Raw genomic sequence first — 27,098 nt, forward strand, 5'->3', positions numbered from 1 at the left:
GCACAACGGAACATGCGGGTGCATATCTATAATATAGCGCGGCTTTGTATATCTGTCAAGGTCGAACCGGCAAATATATTTTTAAAAGTAGTTAATTTTCTATACGAGCCAAATAGTGAGTGTCCTACATCAGAGAAACATTAACCCAGTTTAAAGTCGAGGTCACAGTGTGGTCACTTCGTCACTGGACCCGTTGAGAGCGAAACAATTTACAGAACAGACAATAAAGTCGTGACAAAGTATTCGTTCATCAAAAAGTCTCCAAAATTTGTGATGGTAATCGTTAAAGATTGGAAGCATTGTCCGTAGTCCGTAGTGCGGTGGAATAAGCGCTCTGGAAGGGATAAATAATGTTGTGAAGCGGACATTTTGTTAGATAGTTATTCAGCTTTTACAAGACTATTCAAGATAACCCTTGAGACGTTAGAACCCTCTTCGTACCCCCGTGGGAAGTACAATTTATCTGAAGATAAGTGTCCCTCACACTGACCACCGGCCTCATTTAGATTACCGCCCATTAATATTCGGCCTTTGCAATGTTAAGGATCTTAAAATGTATTTAACGCATTCATTTGATTCTTGATTGCTATTTCTAGATATAAATGAAATAATCTAGCGCGAAGAACTAACAAATCAGGAAGCCATGTTGTTTTGAGTTTGACTTTTATGAATAATTCAAGATGAATTTAATTAAACGCTTTGTAATTAGTGTGAAAAAATATGGTTTGGAGTATAATAGTGATACGATAAATATTTAGCGTTTTAAAATAACTTTTTATATAATAAACCAGGTAATAATAACTTTTAATTACCCAATACGAGGAAAAACGTGATATTATTCTAAAGTACTCTAAACTGAGTATCATTGGTGTAATATTATTGTTGTAGCTTAGGAAAAATAACAAATTATGTTAGAATATAAAGCCACAATGAAATTAAACAAATAGTAGTAAAACAAATAACTTTTTGTGACTTGTCTGCGCTGTCGTGGCCGAACGTAGTACTAAAATGTATAATAATGACGCTAACAGCAGTAGGGACCTAATTATACCTACGTGAATTATCAAATGAGATAGGATGCTAATTGTATTTCATAACTTCGTGTTTAAACATGTTTACGACGAATTTATGAATATTTTTCAAGCTAACGCCTTCTAAACGTCATGTTCTAATATTTATAAATAAATGCGGGTCGGTATTTATTATGATCACAAGTACTCACTACTAAACAAAGTAATAACCATACCATAAGTAAACGTAATATAAAGGTCTCACTTAACGACTGAATTTAAATCAAAATACAGGTTTAACCTTGTCATTGACTTCAAGATCATGAATGTAATAAAAATAAGAATGCAATTAAAATTTTAACATTTAGCTCGAACTCGACTCGAACAAAGCGCACCCTACGTACAACAATAACAACGGTCTCAAATTCACAAATGGCTACAATTTTGAAAAGGTATCGTAAATCATAAATTCCCTGTTCCAGCAATCAAGTGCGTCATGCATGAGTCAACACCATGGACATAACATCCGCCAGAGCGGTTCGATTCTTACAAAAAGCTGATGTGGTCGCGTCTCAAAGTCAATCCTCCGATCCAACACTGCAATCCAAGAGATCACTGGTGGTCCTCGCCACAGATTTCACTGTGACGCCGCACAAACACACTAAGAGGCGGAGCGCACTGACAACACGCACGCATTCCGTGTCCGAATGCAAAGCGCATCACGATCACCGCTCACGTCCGTGCGAAAACCCGCCAAAAGCGAGTTCCCCGAGTACCTTATATGATGTATTTGATGTAAGAGCATTCGCCGCACGAAGCGCACACGACCACACGGCAGGCGAGGACGCGCGCGACTGCCGCTCGACGCGGGGCGGGACCGACCGACGACGCTCGCAGGTTATCGTGAGTCGACTACACAGATAATGATGTCAAAAGTGGATCGGACTAATGCTCTCTTATTATATTTGTAAATGTTCTGATCCACAGTCAGATCCGATGCCGAATATACGCATATCACGATCTCCATTCATCAATTCATCTTGATTGATATTTTTTAATAAATTATCCGGTGGCATTGCTGTTACTATTGTTATGGTAATGATCAGATCACTGATCAATTATGTTTACTTCCGTTTAATTACTGTCAAGATCATATACCGCTTTAATTAACTGGGTAAGAGACGGATTATTGTTCGGAATAGTTTTAGATCGTTATCTTGTTTTATTGGCTTTTGGTCCTTCGAGTTAAGATTGAGTTCTGTGATATTTTGTGGCAAACGTCGTATTGTCATTTAAGGGCTTAAAAGACGAATAAGGTAAAATGTTAACAAAATTTAAAAAATAACAGAACGCAAATCTTGCCACGCCTCTGAACAACACCAACAAAGAAGTATTAGCGGAGAATATCACTCATCGAAGTGAGCGCACGCTCGGCGCAAAACACCGGCCGTAATTTTTATTGTCCCACGCTGCCCGCCTCGTTAGAGTAATGTGATTCTTGTCTCAACACAACAAGACAAAAAATCGCTTAACACTAACGCACGCCCGCAAAGTATTAGTCAAATCGAATAATGTTGATATTTTGTGGATCCAACGAATGTGTACCGTATCGCGATTGTTTTGGAGTCTTTAACGGAATGCTCACATTGATGTGGACGACACAGTTGTGTTACTGAATTTTATCGGTTTACACCAACTTTTAAATCTAGCCGCGTTGTTTGCGGTAATAATAAAGGTGGGTTGCTTATCAGGTAAAGTGACTGCCTCTTTTCAACCGCTTTTTTATTGCATATTTTGTGTTGTATTCAGGGTAAAAGGGAGCTGAGCGCTTCATTAGGCGTGGATTTTATGGACGAAAGAAATGGAAACGAATTTAGAGCTCATGGGTGTACCGTGCACGACACGACAAACAGGATCGTTGAGACAATGAAATTAATCAACACCTAAACTATTACACAAGCCATTCCGTTCGAATCCACATCAAAGCTTCTAATTAACGCAGAATTCGCTACATACTTACAGAATTTATATTATAATGCGGTACGGCAAGTTAGTACAAAAATAAACACTGACACCAATTAGCACATACTGGTACGGTCTCCAGCGAAACTATTCCATCGCGACCAATTATTAGTCACGTTGAAATAGCAGGGAGCGAGCTATGTGCTAACTGAAAATAGTACTATATTGACCATTAAGTGAATTGCACACGGATAACTAATTCGGTGTGACCCAATTTGGTGTGACAAGCGGAGCGCGCCTGCGACGGCCGCGCGGCGCACGTAGCGGAACTAGGCGGATCATCCCGGGGGAAGAAGGGGGGAGCAACTTTAGGGCCGCACAGGGAACGTACTCGTGGATCGTCTACCACTTTCTTCCTTCTAAGGTTTCAATAACATGTAGTATTCGCAGTACAAGCTACAGTTTGATTCGAGGCAGTTAATTCTGCGGTTATTAAGCATTAAGGCTTAAGTCACTTTGTAGAGGAACGTTTGCATAACAAAGCAGCCGGCTTAGCGCTCAGGTTATGGTTTGGTGTAATCTAACAGAACATTGCCTACCGTCTATCACTTCTAAGTGTATGTCACTTGTGTGTGTGTATTAAGACAGTTTTGAAGACCTGTGTGATTGAGTTTACATAATTAAAGAAAGTTACCAATTCAATATGAACTATGATGATTGTTAATACAGATTACCAGATCAATTCTTCGGTTGACATTTATGAAAACCTTCCCAACTTATATAGCTTTAATACTTACAACATTTTTCTTGTAATAATGAAGATTGAAACAACAATTTTAATTAGTTGGACAAAAGGACCAATGGCGGCCGGGCTACAGTTAGAAATCACGACCTTTATTCGAAACTAAATGAGAATAAAACCTCAACCCTCCAACTCGTACAACGTTATAGTCTGTTCACAAAGGAGCTTTTGACAGGTCAAATTCGTGATTGTTCCAAACTGTGGTATGAAAGCAAGAGGTGGGTTTCGCCCGACATCCTGGTTAAATATGCACGCAAACGACCCACCGCTTCGGAAATTGGCACTCTAGTAAAGAACGATACTGAATGTAGTTCTCCTTAATGTAATTACATCGAGTACCAACACGTGGAGCCGCCTATTTACACTGAATACATAAACAAAAGCTCCTTGGAAATCAAATGGCGTTTAAGAGTAGTGCCGTACGAGAACTGCGCAGTGTAAACTTGACTTGGTCTTACAAACCTTTTCAAAGCGATTACTTTACTATGTATAGCAAAAACTGTCAAGTACACGAAGAACTTTTAAATAAAGTTCATTAACCTGATTAAATAACACCGACATATCCAAGATCATTATTAGATCCGAATCCGCAATTAAGACCTCTTAGCTCCGCAGTTGTAATACCGTTTACCTAACTTAATGACAAAGGGAACATCCCAAACATTCACAGAAACGCCCGAGGCAGTTAAATTCCTCGGAGCATAAATCCTGACTGCTCGTGTATTGAGAATTTGCATTAAAATTGCAGATTGAGTGGCAGGCTGTATTCGAAATCGTCGGTATTGGATGCAAAACCGCAATGTACAGCGCCACCACCTATCTTTACTTTAACAAGCACATTGATTGCGGAAAGTCTTTAAAACCACGTTATAATTCCATAAGTTTACAAGAACAAAACAAGTTTAACTACTGTTCGAAGGCTGAAGGAAATGCACCTCTCTCGTTATAAAGTGTGCAATATAATGAGAATGAAATCTCTTGCCTCGTGTCTATAAAACTGTGTGCTGAGGGACAAAAAGAAAACCTCCTTTTCCGTAACACTGTGTTCAGGTTACATTTAAAATGTATTTCTTTTAGTGACTGCCTCGTTGGTTGCAACTACAGAGCAGGAGATACAGGGCTTTTGATTCAGATATTATTTCTATTACTAAAATTGTGGACTAGAGTATATAGAAGTAGTTCTCTCACCAGTGCCCACCTTTCTAAATAAAACAATGTATCAGTAAGTGTAGTTTGACATTATAGAAATTTCAGGAACCAATATCAAACTCAAAAGTTGTTAACACAATGTCAATGGGGGCTTCTAAAACAACCTTGAGATCAAAAGAATCTCAAGTGGCCTTTCCGTGAGGTGTTTTAGACTTTATGTCACACACAATACTGATGTTTTTCAAGTACTCGCTTTATAAAGTATTCTTTTAGCGTGACGTACACAACCATTATTGTTTTAAACACTTTTATTTGTGAAGGTCGCTCTTTGCGAAATGAAGCTCTTAGTCGAAATCACTTTTAAACCGAAATAAAAATCTGAAGAGATTGAAATGAAATTATTTGCCATTCTGGAAACGCGCAGTAAGCGCATAATCAATTGTTGGTGTAAATTTCGCAATATCATTAGCGGTTGGCGAGCCCCAAACATTCGTCGGTTGTTATCGGCAAACTCGTTATCTTGGCGGCGCTGGCGACGTTAAAACGTAACGTTTCCGAATGTATTAACGCAAATTTCAAGGCGATGTCTCGCTCTGTTTATAAATTTTATTTATTTCACACATAGTATGTTTAATGGCAGCCCAGTTTATTTATACACGAATTTATGTTCGGCAAAAATAGCCTTTGATGGCTATCTTTTATTTGTTATTAATAGGGTCTATTTCAACCACCGTTATTGGATTATTAAGCATGAAACACTTCTTTCTAGTCTTCCAATTGACTTCACCTCTGCATGCATTCCATTCATTAGAATGTAAATCAAATTGTTTTTAAACATCAACACGCCATGGGAATTAATAATACCCATTTCTATTAATATAGAAAACAACAATCTATATCTATCTATTACAATAGAAATCTATTAATATAATAAAACTCATCGACAAATCGACACGCTATAAATCTTCGTAGCATGTAGTGATAATGTTTATCTATTTTATCGCGGTGATATTGGCAATCTTCTAGATAAACCGTATTGTTCCCGATAACACTTACCTAAGTGTATATCACTAATTAAATTAATATCTATGTATGCGTTTATTGGTCACGCACAAGTTCAATGTAAAACCTACAAATGTTTTCCTTATCTATCAAACTATTGACCCTGGTAAACCTAGTACTTTAAACAAATTAAGTTGGGCGGTCAGTCGGTCCAATACCCTCAATATATGAAATTGGTTGAAATGCTCCTGGTGAACCAGTCTATCAAATAATCCAGCACGTTTATACAGTCCTTGGTTCCGCTGTCGTCAGCCGTTTGATGACGTATGTTCATACTGTTATTACATTATGGAATAAATGATCCATCGTAAACCAAACTGCAGATGATATCAGTTTCATAATGTAGTCGAGTTCACGACACAACACGAACAAAGCGAGTGCCACAGACTTGCATTTATCGAGAGCGCAGAGAAATGCTTTTTCACCCCCATCTAGCCAGACGGAAAAATACTTCGTTGCTGATTGTTTCCCTGTCCGGAACGCGAAATGCAAAGTATGAAATAATTATGGCGGTGAGAGTGCGCGACATGTCGGTACCCCTCCCTCGCCCTACGGCCTCACTCCCAACCCATCAGCCGATCGTTCTCGTCTCCAATCTCCGACCCCCTAGACTAGAAGGTGGCGAGGCGTCGACAAAACGTCGCCACAAATGCGGTAAAAAGGGACTTGTTGCTTTATCAGTGTCAGGTTTTCGCGTGAAAATTTGTTGAATAAGTAATGTAGCGTTACACGACCTATATTCTACAATGTAGAACACTTGTGACACTCGCTACAGAATATTCGCTCCATCATATTGTGGAAATGGTTCACACGTAAGCTTTTAGGATTTAAAAGTTGACTTAATTTCTAGCTTTGTAACTCGATTGTGAACGACATCGCATTGCGATCGTGACAACGGTATAGTAGAAATGCGTTAGTGTGGAGCACACACAGAATCGAGTAGTTTCGCCGATGCATGACTGGGGTGACAAGGGCGAGATTCGAAAGAGGAATGTCCCACAATCGATTCTTTAGAGCGCGCGGCTGGTCTGGCATCGCGTCCAACAGAACGCCGGATAATTGAAATACCTGACGGCAGCCATGGGAGGCAGGATTGGTCCGGGAGCGTCGCACTATCCAATGTAAACATTTTCATGAAAACTTTTAGGCTTTTGTCATTTCGAAACACTGCAACTAAGCTTCCAGTTGGATAACGTCTGTGATTTATTTTATGACCACCATTCATAAGGTGCTATGAGTATTTGAATTTTGGTGTTCTTAACTTGGTCTTAACTTTGAGTAACGAAATGAGTTTAACAAAATCATATTTGAGGTTGAGTGGCTAAGAGCAGTACCCCTCATGTTCACAAACACCGGTAACACGCACATTGAATATTTTTTTATTCCAAAATGACTGGCATTGAAAAGAAAAATTCAGATCCAATAAACATCAAACCCTATTGAGCATTCAAAACAAAAATTAACTTCTATTCAACAGTGTGACAGATGACAACATGAACAGAGGCAGCAATCAAGTCGATTAAGTTATTTGCCACAACACAAGTGGCATTATTCACGATACAAATGATCCGCCGACAGCAGCTCGCTCCATACTCCACTTTAACCACATCGTCGATAATAACCTGTATCTGTTATAAACCACTACTTAGGCATAAAGCCCAATAATTCATGATCATTCGTGTTTTTCCTCACAATACTTCCAGTCTTTGTCCTCACTCTGAAGTCTGACGGGACTTAGAACGAGATGATATTTCATATGAGACGACTTTTCAAACAGTCTTTGTTTTTATTCCCCATTCTATTGAACGCGGTTCGGAACCAACACAGCCCGAGCACGTATTGTACATAATATTGTACTGTAATTCGATACTGCCGCTATGATAATACTCGGAGTTATGTTTATACTAAAGAATGTCACGTAATACCGAGCGCAATTCATTCAGTTCTGTTTAATTGCACGCAAATGAGACGCAGTGGGAATTATTTTTTATAAACAACTTTATTGAGCACGTTTACGATATGAATTTCATTTGCTTTTCAAATTAGATGGATCAACTGTGAATACTTAATCGTATAAATGTTTCTTTAAACACCAATCTTCATATTTTGAAAAAGCCTTAAATACAGACCAGCTGTACAGAAGAAAAGATAAAATACTTTATGAACCAAAGACAGACGGTGCAAATAAAATGCAGCGTACAACAATAATTACTTCAAGCAACCTTAAAACGATGTCGAAACTAAAACTCAACGCGACTGGAGCGAGTAAAATAAAACAAGTTGTAGTAGCGTCGATGCAAACGTCTAGACGAGACACATGTAGCTGAGCTCAATTCAACATAAACATGAGCTATTAGACGGGCACATCTCTATTACAAACCTACATAGTGTAGCTATAGAGGTCTAGATTAATCAACGACTGTCTACTGGTACGCTGACGTGCACCTCTATTATAGACCTGTTGATTCGTTTTCACGAAACTAAGATGAATAAGGTGTGTGAGTTTTAATTGGGAAAAAGATTTAAGATGAAGTAGAGTTATTTAATAATTTCGTTAGTTAGAAATCCCATATATTTAGTGGAAGACAACACTATACTGAACATAATACCAATCATGACATGAAGTTTTATAACGTTTAGAATTGAAATTATGATTATGAAAACTCAAACCGTGTCATTGTTCTCAACCAAAAGGACATTGACAATCATAATAAGTTAATAACATCTGTGAAGATAACAATATTGTTAAATAAATGTCAAAATTATCCAAAGAAACAGAGAAAAACAACAACCTAAAACAACAGACGTTTTGACAACAATTGATATCACAAAAGGCCCAAAACGGCTAAATGTCAATTCGTCACTGGTATCCACAAATAACATGACGATTCACAAACCGCTCATTGTTGTCATACAAAAAATATTTCAAATAAACTAAACTATTAAACAAGCTGAATCAAATAAAACTGGTTGAAAATAAAGGTAGGGTTACGGAAAATTAAATTTTACTACTGAATGGAAAAGAGCAAAAGCGAAATAGGAAAGCAAAAGGGATTTTATTTTAACGGAACAGTTTTAAAATCTCATAGTTCGGATGGTGAAACACAGTGTACCTTGTAGGTAAGCAGATTACGATAAATGTTATAAAACCCTCGATATTTTACTTTTTACTTTTCAATAATATCAATGAACGAAATATTTCCAATTACATTTTCATGTGAATCGTGTTAATTAACTCTGTATTCTTTCATTGTGAAATTAAATACACCGAAATACATTACTTTACTTTGATGAAATATAAACTCCATTTTTGAATTTCACCCACATACATAAGTGTCTCTGTATGTAAAAGATAAACTATTCTGCAATATACAAAATTCTGCACAAAAAACTGATGAATGCAAATAATCATATTCTATAAATTCAACTAATCACATCAGAGTTTTAATTTTCATTCTTAGGTTAGTCAAATAAGGTTTATACTTAATTGGATTAATTTTAAGTAAAGTAAATACAAAACAAAAGCCAAGAAAGCATTTAACGAGGCTTTAGTTTGATGGAAGGAATAACAAACTAATAATGATTCTATGAAATTAATAAGTCTAAATGTCTGTCTTAATGAAATATTTTGATCTACGATTTCATGCTTAATGCAAAATGACCAATTGAAAAAGGGCACATGAAGAAAATCGGGAAATAAATGACAAATACTAAAAAAGCTATCAGCTCTGAAAAAAACAAACAAAACCAAAACCAAAAGCAAATCAAAATTAGATCACCAACAATCCATTCAATTAACATTCACGATATTTGATTAACATGTACACGGTATCTGCATCGGCCATAACACTATGAATTCGGAGAGCATGCATAAATGATGCGCACGCGATGCCACTGGACAATCTGGCCATACAATATTTAACCAAGACAGTGAGCAGACAATGACATCATCGATCAAACTAGATCATGTTTGTGTTTTCATGTAATGCACCGTATGTATAATGTACACAGTCATAAACTAGTGTCTAAAGGAAAATAACTAGAAAATGTTAGTACTGCATAATCGATGGAAATAAGTGTCAATCCCTTTAGGACGATTCCATAATCTATTATTATTAAGGATTTTGACTTATTTATTAGGACTTTGAGTTAGATTATTTAGACATCACTGACAAACGGTGAAGGAATACGTCGTGGGCTTATAATTTCCAATAATATAAGTTTAAAATCGCTAATCCGCATTGAGCAAGCGTGATGATTAATGCACAAAACATCCGTGCGAGAAGCGTCATTTGGTCAGCAGTGGCCACTTAAAGGCTGTTGATGAAACTGTAACTAAATAAAGCAGCAATAGTCAATAAAGAAATATCTTAAACGTTTCTAACATTTTTATTAATGTGGTCGTGTATAGGTAAAGGAAAACAAAATAATAAGAATTTAACATTTAACTAATACCTATATGAGATTTTGGTAATACTCCGAAATGAAACCAAAGAGGAAAATATAATTTAAATCAAACAAAAAGGGTATTGATTAAATTAACAGAAGAATTTAAACAATTTCGTAACATATAAGTAGTTAAAATTACTTATTAATTTACTATCATAATCATTACGTAACAGTCTGAAAAATTACATCAGATAGTCACATCTAGTTATGTTGTACTCACATTTCATAAATAGGGAACATACCTATTGCCATAAATTAACTTAAGAATGGTTAAAATAAAATAGAAGAATGCACAGATCATGATTCTTACTATAATTCTTCCCTCGCTGAATATTTCATGTGTCTAGTCGATCTAGTTTTACAAGCGCAATATATCATTGCATGCAACGCTTTAAAAAGGATGCCGCAAGGAACTATCTTAGGCCCGCCGTTAATTGTAAACAAGTTTATAAGAGCTTGAATAAATAAGATGTATTTAGATACCATTCGTTGTCTGGTCTATGAAATTCATAGTCTAAAACAAAAAGAAAATTATACACCAGCAAAGCGAAAGAAAATATTCTGGAAATAAACGTAGACTATTATTTGTTGCTTCTAAGTATTTTGGTCTTGAAAATTCAAATAGTTTGTAAAGCATACAGGTTTGGAATATTGATTAAAACTAAACTTGACCTTAGACACTACGTAAATGCTACAATGTTCATTATACACTTTATAGTGAATATCAAAACTGTCGGTTTCGACGACAGAAAAAACAAATACCACCTTATTATAATAATAAGAATTCAAAGAAAAATGAAACGTTTCTCACCTTGAAGTGTGTATATGCATATAATAATGATAGTGTTCAACATTTACTAAAATACAGGTTTCTTCAACAATATGTACAATATTTTGAGCCCGAAAAAATTCATCGGTATTTTTCAGCATCGACATCAGAGATTACAGGGGTTCATACATTTTAATCAGTTCGCTGGAGACACGTGCACTCGCCGCTAGATAAATGTGAAACGTATAGGAAAATAATCAAACTTTTTACATCACACGTGTTTTTTTGTGCGATACAAGCTACGGTATCTGTCTCATTTACATATTGTTTGATTTGATTCGGAAACGTTATATATTGTTGTAAAGCGGCTGGGTAAACAGTTGTGTGTATATGTGTATTTAAATTATCATTATTATATTTCCACATTTCTGCTTGCTTTATCACAGTAGTGGTTGCGATTACGGTGAATCATCGTGTAATGCATTTGGTTTTTCGATTCTCATGTTTTCAGCAGCAGATTGTCTGGCTCTATTACTGATATCTTTTAGATAAATATATAACAGTTTTCAAGTCTAACCTACATCATGTATTTTAGAAGGTTCAAGTAATGATACGTCTAGTTTCCGGAGATCGACGGAACTATCGCACATCGCCGCCCCTAAGTGGAAATCAGGTCAACTATAATGAAACTCTTATTTCTCTTACAACACTATGACCCGTTTTCCTCAAATGTCTTTATAGAAAGACAAGCTAACATACTACATTTCTCTATTAAGTCTATATAAACAACATGACGACGCAACTTAACCTAATGGTGTTCCTTGGTCTAAAATGAATTTGTCATCGTACTTAATAAGCCATGAAACATCCCCTAGCCAACCATTCTGAGTTATCTACCAGTAGTCGAGTTATCTAATGTCTTGCAGACAATAATTTAATACTTATGTCATCACCATCACAGACGATGTTACGAATACATTATTAAGTGAAAGCGTTGAAAATGTTATTAAATTTTTCGTCAACGTGGCGTATCTAAACGTTGGAGCACAAGGTATCGGAACTATTGTTTCAGAAAACAGCTCTAAACGAAATGGAAAGTTGCTGAGGAAGACTATTGTTCCTTTTATGCCTTTTGATCACAACAAAAATAAATTCACTAAGGGCAATGTCTAAACACATAAGGTCCAAATTAATGTTTAAACAGGCCAGCCAGTGTGTGTACAGTTCTGCGATGTAAGCGTTATCGATGGGTCAACATCAATAAACGTGATTTATTTAATTAGTTAAACCATTTGATGAGCGGCTGGTTTATTTGAATGAGTTTTGTTATGTGAATTCAAGACTGCTAGAGTAAATTAACACTGTTAAATTGTGGCGTTCAGTAGTCAATTAGATTGAGATTTAGGTCAGTATCAATTATTTTTGGAGCAAAAAAGAAACAGTTCACTACATTTATTGGCGTAAGAAAATACAACAGACTTTATAGACGGTGATTCAGACATGACTAAAAATCTGGACAAAGCAATTAATTGATTATGGAATTTCCCTTTATGGGTTTTTGCAGTCACAACTTACATCTGATGAATAAGGAAACACCAAGAAACCACGAACAACACACAAATGAGAGAACAAAATAAAATGGAAAACTTGATAAGGTATGCGCGCAAATGAGGGCAATTTCATTATAGGCGACCGTAACTCAGACCTGTCAACGTTGTTAGACCGAGCACATTACTCTTTTGAACAAAAAAACTGTATCATCGCAGATTTAGTGAGATTTACTCAAGCCTTTTACCGTTATCTTAGGAAAATTCCTTATAAAAAATATGAAGACACTACGGACTGAATCATTTGTTAAATGTCTGACGTGAGGTGAGATACGCTGTCATTCTATTAAATAAAATTTGTTATTCACCTTCATAGTTTCACACTATTCCCCTTGAAGGATATGATAATAAGCCACGGTATCAACCCTTCCTCATGAATAGGATTATTTTCTTATGACTGAAGTTTTCAACATTTTTAGATAGAATAAATTCTACATCTTTATTATTGCCATAGACCAGTTTAGTAGCGTACACGCGGTCACGACTTCCTTAATAGATTACGTAGTATCAATTGTGAATTACGATGCTTACGCATAAATCTTAAACAATTAACGTGCAACATTTTATATTTATAGTTTACAATAATTTTCCTCAAACGATTATGTTAATGATGAAATTAACATTGACTGCAGAATTATGGGCTAGCTAGATGAAAATATGAGAACTAACAATATTTATAGCGAATCGGCTAAATTTGGCTTGTAAAATGGCAGACAAATTTAGTTACATAAAGTTATCTACATACATAATAATAGGAAACAAGATTATAATATTGCCAGCTGAGAAGCTAAATCGTACAAAAATTCCTTCTCACGGCACAACGGTACCAACGCACGCGCACGTTGGTAAGGTCACTGCGACAAAATGGTCGTCTCTTTCTGGCTTTTAGTGTTTGTTTAGAGTAAGAGCGAGAAAGAGGACAATGCAAATGAGCCTACGGAAAAACGACCATTTAACTTACTGTAGCGAGTCGCAGTGATTGATTAGATGCACCTTCTTCTTCTGGAATCGGCGTTTACTTGGAATCGGACGAGTCTGCTCGCCCCCATTGTTTGTCCGTTTCGACATGGCTTCACATTATTACAATGGTTCTCCTTTTGCTGGACGATGGAGCAATAAATACATCGTAAACTTAGTGCGCGCACATAAATTCTTGTACCGGACTCATAATGCGAGCATTTGATGATAGCGCGCTGTCTGGAAGCCACACCAAAACTCATCCAAAAACCATACCGAATTATATATGTTATCAAGTAACACAAAACAATCTAAATGTTAATTCACTTAACTACAATTTTATTATAAGGAAATAAGTTGAAAACTCATTAGCATTAAAACAAATGTCTATACGTGGCTCCATCTATCGTTCCGGTAGCGCACCTCCGTGTTTACAGTTTGACAATCAGCATTTATGTAGCAATTTCCATGGTATAAACTACAATTTGTAATGCAACACGTGACGTTTGTATTAAGTAATGTAAATAATAATAAAGTGGAAATAAAAAAGAGAATATACTCGTAAATAAATTAAAGTCTATAATACCCTATGTTTACTTTCACAGTTCATGGTCGCAACTGATATCGGTACGCACGATGTCGTGCCATCTCGTTCTGGCTTGTTATGATTTCTATTTAGGGCACGTTGCTCTGTCTCTGTCTGGCGGTGATTTATAGTGACTGAAGCTTTACATAACCGCGGCGGCTACTTACTCCATGTTGTGCTTGTGCCAGTCCGTTTATCATGATTATGACGCTATAAAATAATTACTTTATCTCATTTGCATTGCTTATCGGTGACGAGTTTTCAAAGTTATTTAGTCAAATGGACTGATTAATGAGCGTATGATGCTGTAATCTAATAGTCTCGGAAATGGATGAGTGTGAATTTTAGATAAAGATAAATAGGTTAGGATGCTGCAAACAAGCATAAAACTAACATAATGGTAATTACAAATAAGAGCCGGAGAGGAAAACACTGTAAACATGAAATTAAACATTCATTGTGTACAACAACCAAATCATATTGCCAAAACGAAAATTTCATTCATCATTCCAATAAAATAGGAGAGAGCATTTAATTAGTCCAATAATTCACATAGCAGCCCCGTAAATAATAGCGAAACATTAATTGTAAATGCTCTAGTATTGGATGTGTACGTTGTACATCGCAATTAAATTAGAAATTAGAAAACGCGCAACTTTCACGTAATTGATGCTCCTATAGTACGCACCTGTGTCGGTGAGTGAATAAGCGAAACTAATTATAAGCCGACAACTGCATCAATACACGAACCATTTGCGATGAAATCTTCGCTACATAGTTCAACGATCGATATACAAACAATCTAACTGATGCTCTTAACAAAATCGATCCATTAAAGACCCCAACTAAATTAGGTAGACGAGATAAATTCCCTTAAAGGGCTACTAAAATAAGAAAAGTTATTAAACATTTTCCAATAAAACGAAGGGTCAACAGCCACAGAGTAACGGACAAACGTGCCAATGAAACATCTTTGTGTAAAGTTAAACTCATAGATGTGAACGATTTACGTTAAAGAGTTATTTGTGGCGGAGTTGACTTACCGGCTCGACTCGAGCATCATTTCGTGTGGCCTGTAACACAGAAAAATAATACTTTAACAAAGGGAGACAATTACCAGCTAAAGTATTACGCTGGCACACATTTGTATGTAGATGATGTTAATATACACTGAATTGTTACTGTATTGGAATGTACACATGCTCATGTGTGCGAAAACAATACGTAGTTCGTTAAAAGAAGTAAATCACGTTTTATGAAATGTTTAGTACGACGACCCGCCGATCAGTAATACTGGAGGAGATTGCAGGCATCTAACCATCAGGTATTAAGCGATCACCTCGGGGGAAATATTTATTAAATTTTGTATAGCCCGAATTCTGAATTTTATTGAGGCAATCTTTGCGGTGGATTATTTTTATAGCATTTATTTTGAAAGAGCGTTTGTTTTGTACGGTTTCTTGAGATTGTGTTTAGCGAATCATCTTCGTGGTGGCAGGTTGGACAAGGTTGAATTCCCCGTTGCGCTAATTGTGTGGTTTAGTACAAGGTTGCCACGATATGAACGGAGTTGTGCGCTATGAAAACCTAGTTAAACATCACTTAAACAATCGACTTAAAAATTACTTTGTTTCTTTCTGTAAATCCACTGACAAATAAATCTCTCCAAAGGCCATATAACAATTCAATGACTTGTCAACTACGACGGTAAACTACATAATAAAGGTAGAAAATGTATATTCTTTAACAGCTAAAATGTTCTAGACCTTCGCCCAAGAAGGTATTTTCTTAAATTCAATTCCTAAGGGACAAGAAAGGCGAAACAGTTTGTATGAAAATCGTATATTTTCAAGTGGATCAATATTTATTTAGGCCTTTTGTTAAAAAACATAAGACATGTGTTTCAAAAGTTAGTAAATTCAACCCTCGATGGGAGATTGGGATCAAAGTTTGTATGGCAAACTTACAAACCAATGTTTTGTTACTGTTTGTGCATGTATTAAACTATGATAATATAAGGTAAAAGATCATAGGAAACAGAACATAAACACAACACTTAGTGATAACAAAGTCGTTACAAACAACGTTGATGATAGGAATTAGCAACCATGTTGTACATACACTCAATATTCTAATTTCAGATTTGGCTATAGGGGAATAATAAGGCGTGTCATGAATGTATGTATAATTAATATGAGGAACAACGCTATGGAAAAGTTATTGGTACCCGACCTACACGCACATCTGCCAATCATGTCACGCAAGGGATATTCCACAGCCGCGAACATCGTCAAGGTCACCGAGGTCATTGCATTGTTGACTTCAATGGCAACCTGCCCAACACAGACGACCTTATCTTTTATCAATACGTGACATATTTTTAGGATAACGCTGTTACTATCGCGCTTCATCGATTTTATCATAAGCATGTTTTGTGTTTTAATTTCTCACTGTAATAACGAAAAGAATAGAAATACAGCAGAAACGATTACATTCAAATTAATACGTCATGGTCATCATATAAAGGGAAGGAAGGAAGTTACAAATAATAAACGAAGTTAATAATTTAGAATATCGCTAATTAACGTTAAAGGTTACGGTAAATTATTCCTATTAATAACATCATAGAGGACATCAATGGCGATAGTTTGCTAAGACAGGCTGATGCTAATTTTAGCAACACACCCACACAACAATTAGTTATTACTAGGGTATCAAGAAGCTAGACATACAAATCACACAAGAATCATAGGAAATAGAAAGAGTAAACATTTAGAAATTCAACTCATCCACAGGAATTTACACTTTGGAACAAGGTTGTCTTTCTATACAGCCCTTATTGGTCTTAAAACAAATGCCTCAAAGTCAAGCATTTGTTTAAAGAGTCAACAAGCTTGCTCAGTGCTCACACAGTGACAGCCTGGGAAGTAGTGTCCGACCGCTAGAAAAACAGAGCAATCACCGTATCAATTCTCAAATGCGTATAAACCATTGCGGGAAATATGTATGAAAGGCACCATTGTATCCTGGGAAACAGTAGTTACTGTCACTGCACGTATCACTTAAAACCGCATCCTGTCATCCAGTCCTGCGGTCAGGTCTACGCCACACGAAATATTCACTTTCAAATCACTGTAACATTCATCCAAACTTCAACATTTTTCACTCCAACTGTTTGTGACTATAAAAATCTAATATGAGTCGTAAAATAGAAATAAATGTACAAATAAAACTCAATTTGGCTGTGCTTGTGTTGTGATTTATGAATTTAACAAATATGTCAAATGTTTTCATACAAATGTATTATTTGCGGAACGTTTTCAGTTTTTAAACGGTATCATGTTTAATTTTATTCTTGTTTGGTTCATTAAAATGATGACAATTATTCAAAAACCTAGTTATAACACAATTATCCTTTACTACACGTTATAAATCAAATCGGCAATAACAAACGTAGCCCCAATGGTCCGCCATTCACTGACATCCCAAGACTGCAGGTAAATTTGCAATCAGCAGAAATAGTGCAAGTTGTCTCAAAAATATTCAAGCAATTTTGGACTCTATTAGTATATTTGTAACCTGCCTTCGTCTATTCAAAACATAGTATCAGCAAGGTAATCAACACTATGGAACCCAAAACGATAAAAGACATAATGCTTTGGTTACCAACTAACCGGGGACGATGTCGGCATACTTCAAGTAAAATGGAAAGACAGAAATACTGTCATTTAAACACAATAGAGAAATAATTGATTTTAAAATGATTGTACTAAAGATAACTATAAACGTTGCTACACAGAACTACTTTCATAAAAGATTTAATTCCATTGTTTCTGTCGTAAAAAAAATTGAAACGCCCAAGGCTGTTGAAGAAGGTGCAATTGAATTAACATTCGCATATGAATTGCAAATGAACGATTTACAACCTGCCTTCTGATATAAAACAGCGAATTCACCCGCTTAGCGCACTCAAATAAACAGGTAACACGTACACAATTAAAATAAAAAGTATTCTTTTCTACTCCGTGTGAATTGATTTCATTCTGACGAAATATCTTGTCTATAATTTCACGCGTCGAAAGCCACAAAATCAATTTATGTAAGACCTCCCGTAAAAATATGAAGTACTGGTAGGAGACGTTCCCGTTACCACGGATTCTATCAGAATTTCTTTATAGAAATTTGGTTATAATATTTAAGAATTGTTACCATCTTAAGCAGGCAAATTATTATAAACAAAACCTTAGCTTTCCCTCCGAATTCTTTGAATCCACAATTCCCATTTTACTCAAGTTAAGAGCCTTTTTACATCGCCAGTCGGCTCAATGGTCTGTAATTTTGTTTTGATGAATTAGCCGAACGACGGGATACTAATAATTGAGGATGGACAGGCAACGCCGAAACCGTTCGAGCCTCCCAATTTATAGCGGATGTATCGAAAGCTTTTTGCAAATAAAATATATAATTTTCAGAAGAGGGAGTTCATCGTTCGCTTGATCGCGTTCACGACCTTGAAGTTTGGATGAAAGAACTGGGTCTAGTAAACTAACAACGTGCTTTCGGATGAAACTTTGCGAGACACAATACCTGGAATTTTTTCAAAGAACTTTTTACTACAATACATTTTGAGGCGTGGCTTTGTGTGTCTAACAATTCAACAAGTCACGTGAAAGTAACAAACAAACAACAGGAACAAATGTCACAATGAAATGACTTTATGGAAATGTTTCTAGTGGCACTCAAACCTTTTACAATGGAAATAATTTCAACAAAGTAATTAAAAATGAGGTCAATAATAAAGGAAGTAAAAAAGTCTATTGTAAATATGATGTAGTAGATGTTGGTTGGATGGTAACCCTCTGAGATGGCAATGGAAAGAATATCTCTAGGGTCTCATTAGCAAAGCGAGCGAAGCATGCTGCGGCTAGGGAGACAGTCGCACCGAACAGCACTTCTCGTAAAAAGGGCCTTATTAGTAAGCTGATGACTGTTTTGTCTATTTGTTAATGTTGGAGTGGTCTACAAAACATAGTGTGGTCTGAATTAAAAATGGCAAGTCTTTGTTTGCTTTGCTAATGTAATTTTGATCGTGTGTAGGAATAATAATGTTACTTTTGACGATGAGAGATTGACAACAACGGTAGATAATGATCATGTAATATGAGAAAGGGAAAAATAAGAGAAACATTTTTTTCAAATAGCAATTTTTCTTACAGCCTGTCCTTTGACTTGCAATCGAATCTTGATATCGATGAAATGCATCAAGGCATAAAATTAAGTAGGAATGTCCAGCAGCGGTCTGATGATTAGTAATGACGATGATGCCGAATAAGTGTGTCAATAACACGTACTTATAGTATTTATTCCGTACAATTCATGACAAACTCTACTAATTCCATATCCAACCAAAGCGCTGTAATTATTGTGTGCACACACACGAATTACGCCACTCGATTCGAGCAACCGATCGGTACCAAACGAACAGACACTCACACATAAAGCTACCACCAAACTGTCAACGTTCCCTAACTAACATTCAACTTTAACTATCTTATTGTAGGGTTGAAAATCGATTGAACGTTTCTTGGGGGTAGCCTGAAATGCTTCCGAGTCTTCATACGAATCAAAGGGCAAACAGTAATGACTGGAGATTACCAGTCGGTTTCGTGTAAAGCTCAGTAGTAACTGAGGCTGTGCTACCGTGTGAAACTGTCCTAGATAACTATTTGCTCGTCACCGCTCCAGCGCTGGATAAACTAGTTCCCTATTGTATATCGCGTTTGAATAGGGACGGTTAATGTATATTATGTTTGTAAATTACTGCGTCAAATTGGTGGATAATGATACAGTTTCTAAATAACTGTGATTGAGAAAGATAAGGTGAGGTCCGGACTTAATGAAACTGAATTAAAATTAACCATTATCTAACTTAATGTCATCGATGGCAACAAATTATATGGGACACATAACAATAACTAGCTAAAAGTCCTTCAGAGAATATAAAGCATAATGTCAGTAAAACCAAAATAACAGTTTCCGTGGACTAATAAATAATGACAGAGAGGAATAGCGTAACGTATTTAAATGTTAATTAATAAGTTTGGACGGGCGCGTGCAAGTGTTGGAACTGGTAGCGCCCGACCACCCGGTCCGACCAAACTGGTTGCCTTCATCGACCTTGCAGCTTTCAATTCTGCACACTATCTATAAACTAGCATTAAAACACATACTGCTACCAATTCGTTTATGCTAAAATAACTTTCGCTAGCACTTTGATGTTTTTTTTTTTAGTATAGAAATATCCTAAAAAATTTAAAGTGTGTTCTAGATCAAAATGGGGTCTTGAAAATAGATCCAGTCAAAAATGTGCTCAACTAACAATCTACCAATGACTAAATTCCATTTATATTGGTTGAGGACGTAGAAGGGCCAAAACAACTACATAATCAATTGAGGCAGTCACAAGACGCGAAGGTATGTAGATCAAAAAGAGAGATCCATATCCAAAGTCAATTACAATTGTTTCGATACACGTCCAACTACGGCAAAACAATCACGAGGATATACTGTATAAACATTCCATTGAAAAATTCCATAATTACCGTCAGCCTTTCCCTTTTGTATACTATTGTATTCAATATCGAATTTTCCCATATCGTTTACGATTTTAATATCATACTCTAATACAATTCGGAGACATCAAACAGCGCAATTACCTTCTGATTGAGTTCCATTACGGACGCGATTATATTTCAAATAACGTTAGCTTATGATGATTACATTTGTTATAATAATATGAAAATTACTAAGAAATATACGTATAACTCAAATAGTTTTTGATTAAGCTAAGATCGTGTATACCTACGCAACTACACGCAAAGGTTTTTGACCTAATATAAAGCGGTTTATAAATAGAAAAGAGGTAGACTTAGACATCGATGGTCTATTTTTATAAAGGATCAATAAGGAAACCATTGCCATTAAGGTAGATTGTATATATTTCCTTATGTTTATCATAATTAACAAGCACTCAAATAATAGAAATCTTGATTTATTAGACGATGACAACGATGTTTTTGGTAAACAAGCCCAAAATTGTAAAGTAACAAACCGCATCCCTAGACATGTAAAAGCAATCCGAGAGAAATAAGATCCTATAGATTTACGATCGATTAAACTGTTCATTTACATAACTATGGTGTATCGATTTGTTTTTATTAAGCGAAATACTTTTAAGTTGGATAAATGTGCGACTGGGAGACTGTGAGATACTGCTGTGGTTTACGAGTTGTTCATTACTTACAACTAACTTATTCACTTCTATTTTGTAATGGAATATCTTTGGAAAATTAGATGCGTATTTTGTAAGCCAGATGGATATTATAGTAAATGAGATGCAACACTAATAGCGAGTAAATTAAGTTGATATTCGAATGCAAGAGAGTTAATAAATCTATATATTAATACGTGATGCAAAAACTTTGGACCGCTTTTTACGAAAATTGCGCGGACGTAGGAGCATAAAATTTGGTACACTTATAGTTTATGTGTAGGAGAAGTGCAGGACGCTAATATTTTTCAAAAATAATGCTTATAAAGTACATTAAATCAATGAATAAAACATTACACACACATGCATAGTATCTGATAGTATTTGACAAAACGTCAAAATCGATAGACAATGCGATGATATTTTCACGTCTCATATGAATAGAGTTTTATAAAAGAGTTTGTTTGAGTTTGAGTTAAATAAAAAATATCCTTGAACGTATTTTAAGTGGTATTGTAAATTAAATCGTATATGGTCGAATTTCGATCACTAGGCGACCACTAGTTAAATCGTCTTGGATTTAAAACAATTGTTCGGTGGCAAATATTGATCCAATGTTGGCAACCAACTTTACGTTGTTTGTGATAAGGATAACGTTGAGTGGGGCATCAGGCACATCATTGTTACCAAGTCACATTACACCTTCAGTGTGTGAGAGTATCGATTGCTTGCTCCGTTACCGTGTCCCAACTGTGAATTAACTTTTCCCGAGCCACCACACGAGGAGATTCATAGAATTTCCAATCAAAATGTAAATTTGAAGCCAACTATTTTACATTCATCCGTTCATTTGTCGGCAGGAACAGTGTGAACGTATTGTATCGGTCGGACTCTTCATTACGATATTTCTTTATTGTAAGGGTAGGCGACAATCGCGACTACACTGTGCGCGCTCATTTTTTACTCGCTAAGTAAGTTCTGAAACAGTTATTGCCATAACAGAGGCGATTTGTCAATTTTATTGCGCTTCCCCACTCACAACAGTAAGTTACTAGCTATTTAATAGCCTGTTTTATATATCATCTTTGCAATCAAATTTTTGAGAGTAACATTTTTAAACTATTGCTTCTTGAACTATAGCCACAGAAAACATCTTCAGGAGCTAGCAGGAGCTAATTTCCATTTGAATAAAACCTTTGTTATGTTTAGTTAAGACAAAACTAGCAGCTAGAATAACAATTACAAGAAACCGTCAATCTCCTAACAGTGCGTTTGCATCACCGACATCACCGTATAAAATGACAAGTTAAACTAGGCGTAATAGCTCGCATACCCATGACACATCAGACGCAATCGTAGCGTAAATCTGCGCCGAGCCACGTCCACTTGTCATCGGCGCAGACGACATACTCCTTCCTTTATTATCATATCATTTGTGGCCACAACCATAAATACCGTACAACTGACAGCAATTACGACTAATAGACACACAGACAGACAAATATAAGTACAGTAACTCTATTGACTTATGCGTAGAAAAAGTGCAATTATAATTTTGCTCTGATCATGGACCATGTAGTTATATTCCTTGTAGCGGTCGTTGACCTTAGCTTTATGCAGTATGTCTTTGAGCAGTGCCAATGTACTTACGAATAGTGTTGGCACGACTAGGAGCTCTGATGACACAGGAAGAGATAAGAGCTTGAGGATTCTTCCTGCTTTCGAGGAATATTTACTGCGTTCATATTGAGATTTTCAATGGAGAAAATGTACAGAAATTAACCTTTAACATCTCTTTACTGCTGTTTCGTTTGAAAAAAAAATAACGTATGTATTTCTCAATATTATTAATGAGAGTTATTCGACACTTATACAGTAAAAACCTAGGTTAAACTACAGACCGAAGTGACTATTGAAAGAAAAACATGAATTCAGATTACACTAAAGTTTTTAACGAAACAAAAATAATTGTAAAAAATATCGCATTGCCAACAGTTGTTTCTCATCCTCAACAATATTACTTTTGTTCGAAATCGGGTCAACCGTTCCTTAGATTTGCATCAGATTTCAGGTGTTGAGACTGTACGCTTTTATTTAGTCTCGTTTATAGTTCACAATAAGTTTTTTAAGGATAGGAATAACTGAGTTTATTTTCTTCTTTCCTTATCGTAGGAATATCTCTTTGAATTGTATTTACTCGTGTCGGAAACCTATGAGGAAAAACAATAGCGTAACTTGATGCTGTTTATTATCATTAATGATTCAATGTCTTCAAATGTTTCCCAACTTCTAAACCTAAGCTTAAGTTTACCGTATAAGCTGAATAACTATGTGGCTATCAAAAACAGCAATTATCTCGTGCCCACAACGATTGGAGCGTGTAGTTCATCAATCATGGCGATCGGCGGCCATGACAATAATAGACTTTATTAAACATGTAGCAAATTCGCAACGCTTTCGAATTTCGTGGAGAACGTCTCGCAAGGAAGGCCGGTCAGGGCTCCCTGGACACACGCCAACAACTCCACCTACTTCAATCTTTAATGCATTTCAACTATTTTATTACACAAATGTATGCAAACACTGTACACAGACATTTTGTCAGATATAATAATGGCATTTGAAGCTAAATTACTAAATTGGGAGATTATTAGCTTTTTACTGACTAATTAATCATATATGTACTGAGGCTCGTGTATGTTTGTATTTATAAGTATTTCAGTTGTATACAATAGGCGACCAGCGATGATGTCACCTCGATACTATAGCGAATCAAGCGTGCACTACAAAACCAGTGTTGCCATAAAGCCGGCACAAAAGCAACCGCTAAATATGGCATTTTAATAATTATCATTCCGACTTAGGTTATTATTGTCGGTTTGTACGACCCAGCTGTGTTTCCACTAAAATGTTACGCAACTGCGCCAGTAAAATTACTCGCTCGTGATTGGCTGAATAATACCCAGTTCCCACTCTTTAGGTGGACTGGTGGACTCGAAATTGAAAGATTTATTGTTATAATTAAAATTTGTCATAAAAAGGTGTGGCATTTGTTGATGGTTAAATAAAATTAATCGTCGTAAACGCTAACAATTTTCCACGGGCGGCGGTTCTGTCGGGACTCGTGCTGTCAGCGGCGATATTTCAAGATAATTAAGCTACTTGGCCGTACGCTTCGCTCCTGTGTTCCGTTCCCACGCAGCCACGCAACAAATAACAACACACAACATTTACCGAATCATTTGTAAAATGAGCCAGTCCGAATTGAAGAACGTGTGTTTGAATTTATTGAACATTAAACTAGCTAGTAGTACGTAGTAAACAGTGTAACGCAACGGAACGAGTTGTCCATTCCATCAAAGTTGACCTATAAACATTGATTAAGTGATTTAACAGTTTGTTCAGAACGGTAGAACACTCGTTAATCTTTATCAGACTCGTATAGTATTTTTGTACACAGTAGTTACCTACTAATTGAATTATCGTGCTGAAGCAAGAGTATAATTTGAAATGGTAGGTACCAGGATAATATAGTAGTGAGAAGTAACGGAATTCGGTGTGAGTGGCGGGCGGCGGCGCGTCGCGGTCCTCGACCCGCGCCAGCGACGGCGGCGGCGACGACGGCGGCGGCACAAACCGCCTTGACCTGCGAACTCTTGCTGGCTTCCTATTGCCCATTGCAAGCCTAGTACTAGAACCCGATTATAAACGAACAAAGCCGATTTCACACGAAGTGGCCTTCTCAGATCTCATACGTGTTGAAGGCACTTATCGTTTCGAGGGGGCTATCATTTGCTTGAGTCAATCGGAGTGTGTGCAGTTTTATTGAGGTCACTGTGAGCATCAATCAAAACATTATTGTGGTGAATTCAATCGAGTCTTGGAGTTGAGGAGTGTTAACAATGAAAGTAAATGGAACGATTAATATTTTGAGTGTTCGTTAAATGAGGCCGGAGTCCAAGTAACATTAGCATTATAATGGATGTTTATTAGCGTGTGTGAGGATCGTGAGCCACATTAAATTAGTCGATCGATCACAAACTTACTTGATACATGATTGCGCACGGACATTGCTTGTGAAACAATAGTCTCACTACCGCTTTTGAGCTACGAGTCTCGACAGCGAATGATAAACAGATGTCGAAACAAATTGTGAATTCATGACGACCGAGACGAATTGTTAACTGGGTACCTAGTTTGTTTTAAAACATCAAGTAATACGTGCAAAGATTTTAGTAGAAAGATTAATTAATTCGATGTAGGAAATTACAAAATCTTCATTTTAAAACACAATTTAAACAATATTTGTTTTGAATATAAAATAAGCAATATTATTTATTCTAGATAACTTTAAATTGTACAACAAACAACACCATCTTTACGATCTAAGAAGTCACCAGTCGTCTTCTAAGAATAATACTAGAAAGAGGCAGTTCACACCAGTCGCCAATTGAATTAAATTCTAGGTTCAAAAACCGCATTAGTATTAAGTAACATCAGCGTCGCCCACAGGCACCATAGTAACCTATTTTATATCCAGTCACATTTGCGCGGGACGATAATAATCAACAGATCGGGAACATCCTGTTTTTTACTGTCATAGCGACGCAATTATAACATAACACACCTTTTATATTGAAGAGCTATGGTGTAATGTAAGTTAAAATAGGTATTATTGCCATCTATTGAGCAGACTTCCAAACTTAGCTGGTACTGAAATTGAAATCAAGTAACAGTTTCCCGAGTCAAATTGAATCAAAAACATCTAGTAAGTCAGTATTAGCGTATGTGATCAGGATCACTTGAGCAATGAGACAGCTTATCACGAACATCATCATCAACATATCAGTCACCAGATGTCCACTGTTGAATATAGGCCTCCGCTAATGACTTCCAGATTATTATATTGTAGTTAAAACAAAATTAAAAGAATCGGGAAGCGTGTCGACGAGGGTCGCACCGTTCCCTGAAGAGGGACATGGTAGACGTTGATAAGATTAGATTTGTAACCCAGTTTACAAGCACAGCCAGGTTTTATAATGTTACTGATCTACAATTTGTAGGTCATGTTTAATTCATAATAACCTTATCACCATTCAATAAAGTTTGAAATGAATTGTATAGTGTGGAAATAATGATTATTCTCCGGAAAAATAATGACCTTCTTCTCATCAGCAAATATCTCCCAATAGCCAAAAAATAATCGATTTCATGGAAAACGATCCGAATCTAAATCAATCAAACACTTCTAACACCAAAAAGTAAACCACAAACAAAAACAATAAAGGAGTACCAGCACCACGCACCCACAATCACGGTATACAACGTTGCGTACACGCAACCGCATAACGGTACGCGTGCATCGCCGGATACTGCGCGTCATCCGGCCTCGTACGGCTCGTACGTCACAAGCGACAACATCAATCATCGCGAATTGCGAAGCGTGCCGAACGATCTCACTCTTCCTGGACTATA

The 27,098-nt window shown here is 36.4% G+C and overlaps 1 protein-coding gene across 5 annotated transcripts in view; it reads right to left on the bottom strand.

The window, feature by feature from the left end:
- LOC118271319 (AF4/FMR2 family member 3) overlaps positions 1-27,098 on the bottom strand; it is a 182,569-nt gene that overhangs the window by 109,752 nt on the left and 45,719 nt on the right. For 2 of the 5 annotated variants that reach the window (XM_050695733.1, XM_050695731.1), the window contains exon 1: positions 1,561-1,877. The exons of 1 other annotated variant lie outside the window; for it this stretch is intronic. Coding sequence is in view for 1 of the 4 variants with exons in the window: in XM_050695734.1 (XP_050551691.1) it covers positions 15,397-15,426 (30 nt within the window). In the remaining 3 variants the exon portion in view is untranslated. Of the gene's footprint in view, positions 1-1,560; positions 1,878-15,396; positions 15,427-27,098 lie in introns of those variants that run through there. 2 more of the 5 variants (XM_050695734.1, XM_050695732.1) reach the window with 2 other exon arrangements.

Source organism: Spodoptera frugiperda, chromosome 9 (assembly GCF_023101765.2).
Source record: "Spodoptera frugiperda isolate SF20-4 chromosome 9, AGI-APGP_CSIRO_Sfru_2.0, whole genome shotgun sequence".
NCBI classification, from domain to species: Eukaryota; Metazoa; Arthropoda; class Insecta; order Lepidoptera; family Noctuidae; genus Spodoptera; species Spodoptera frugiperda.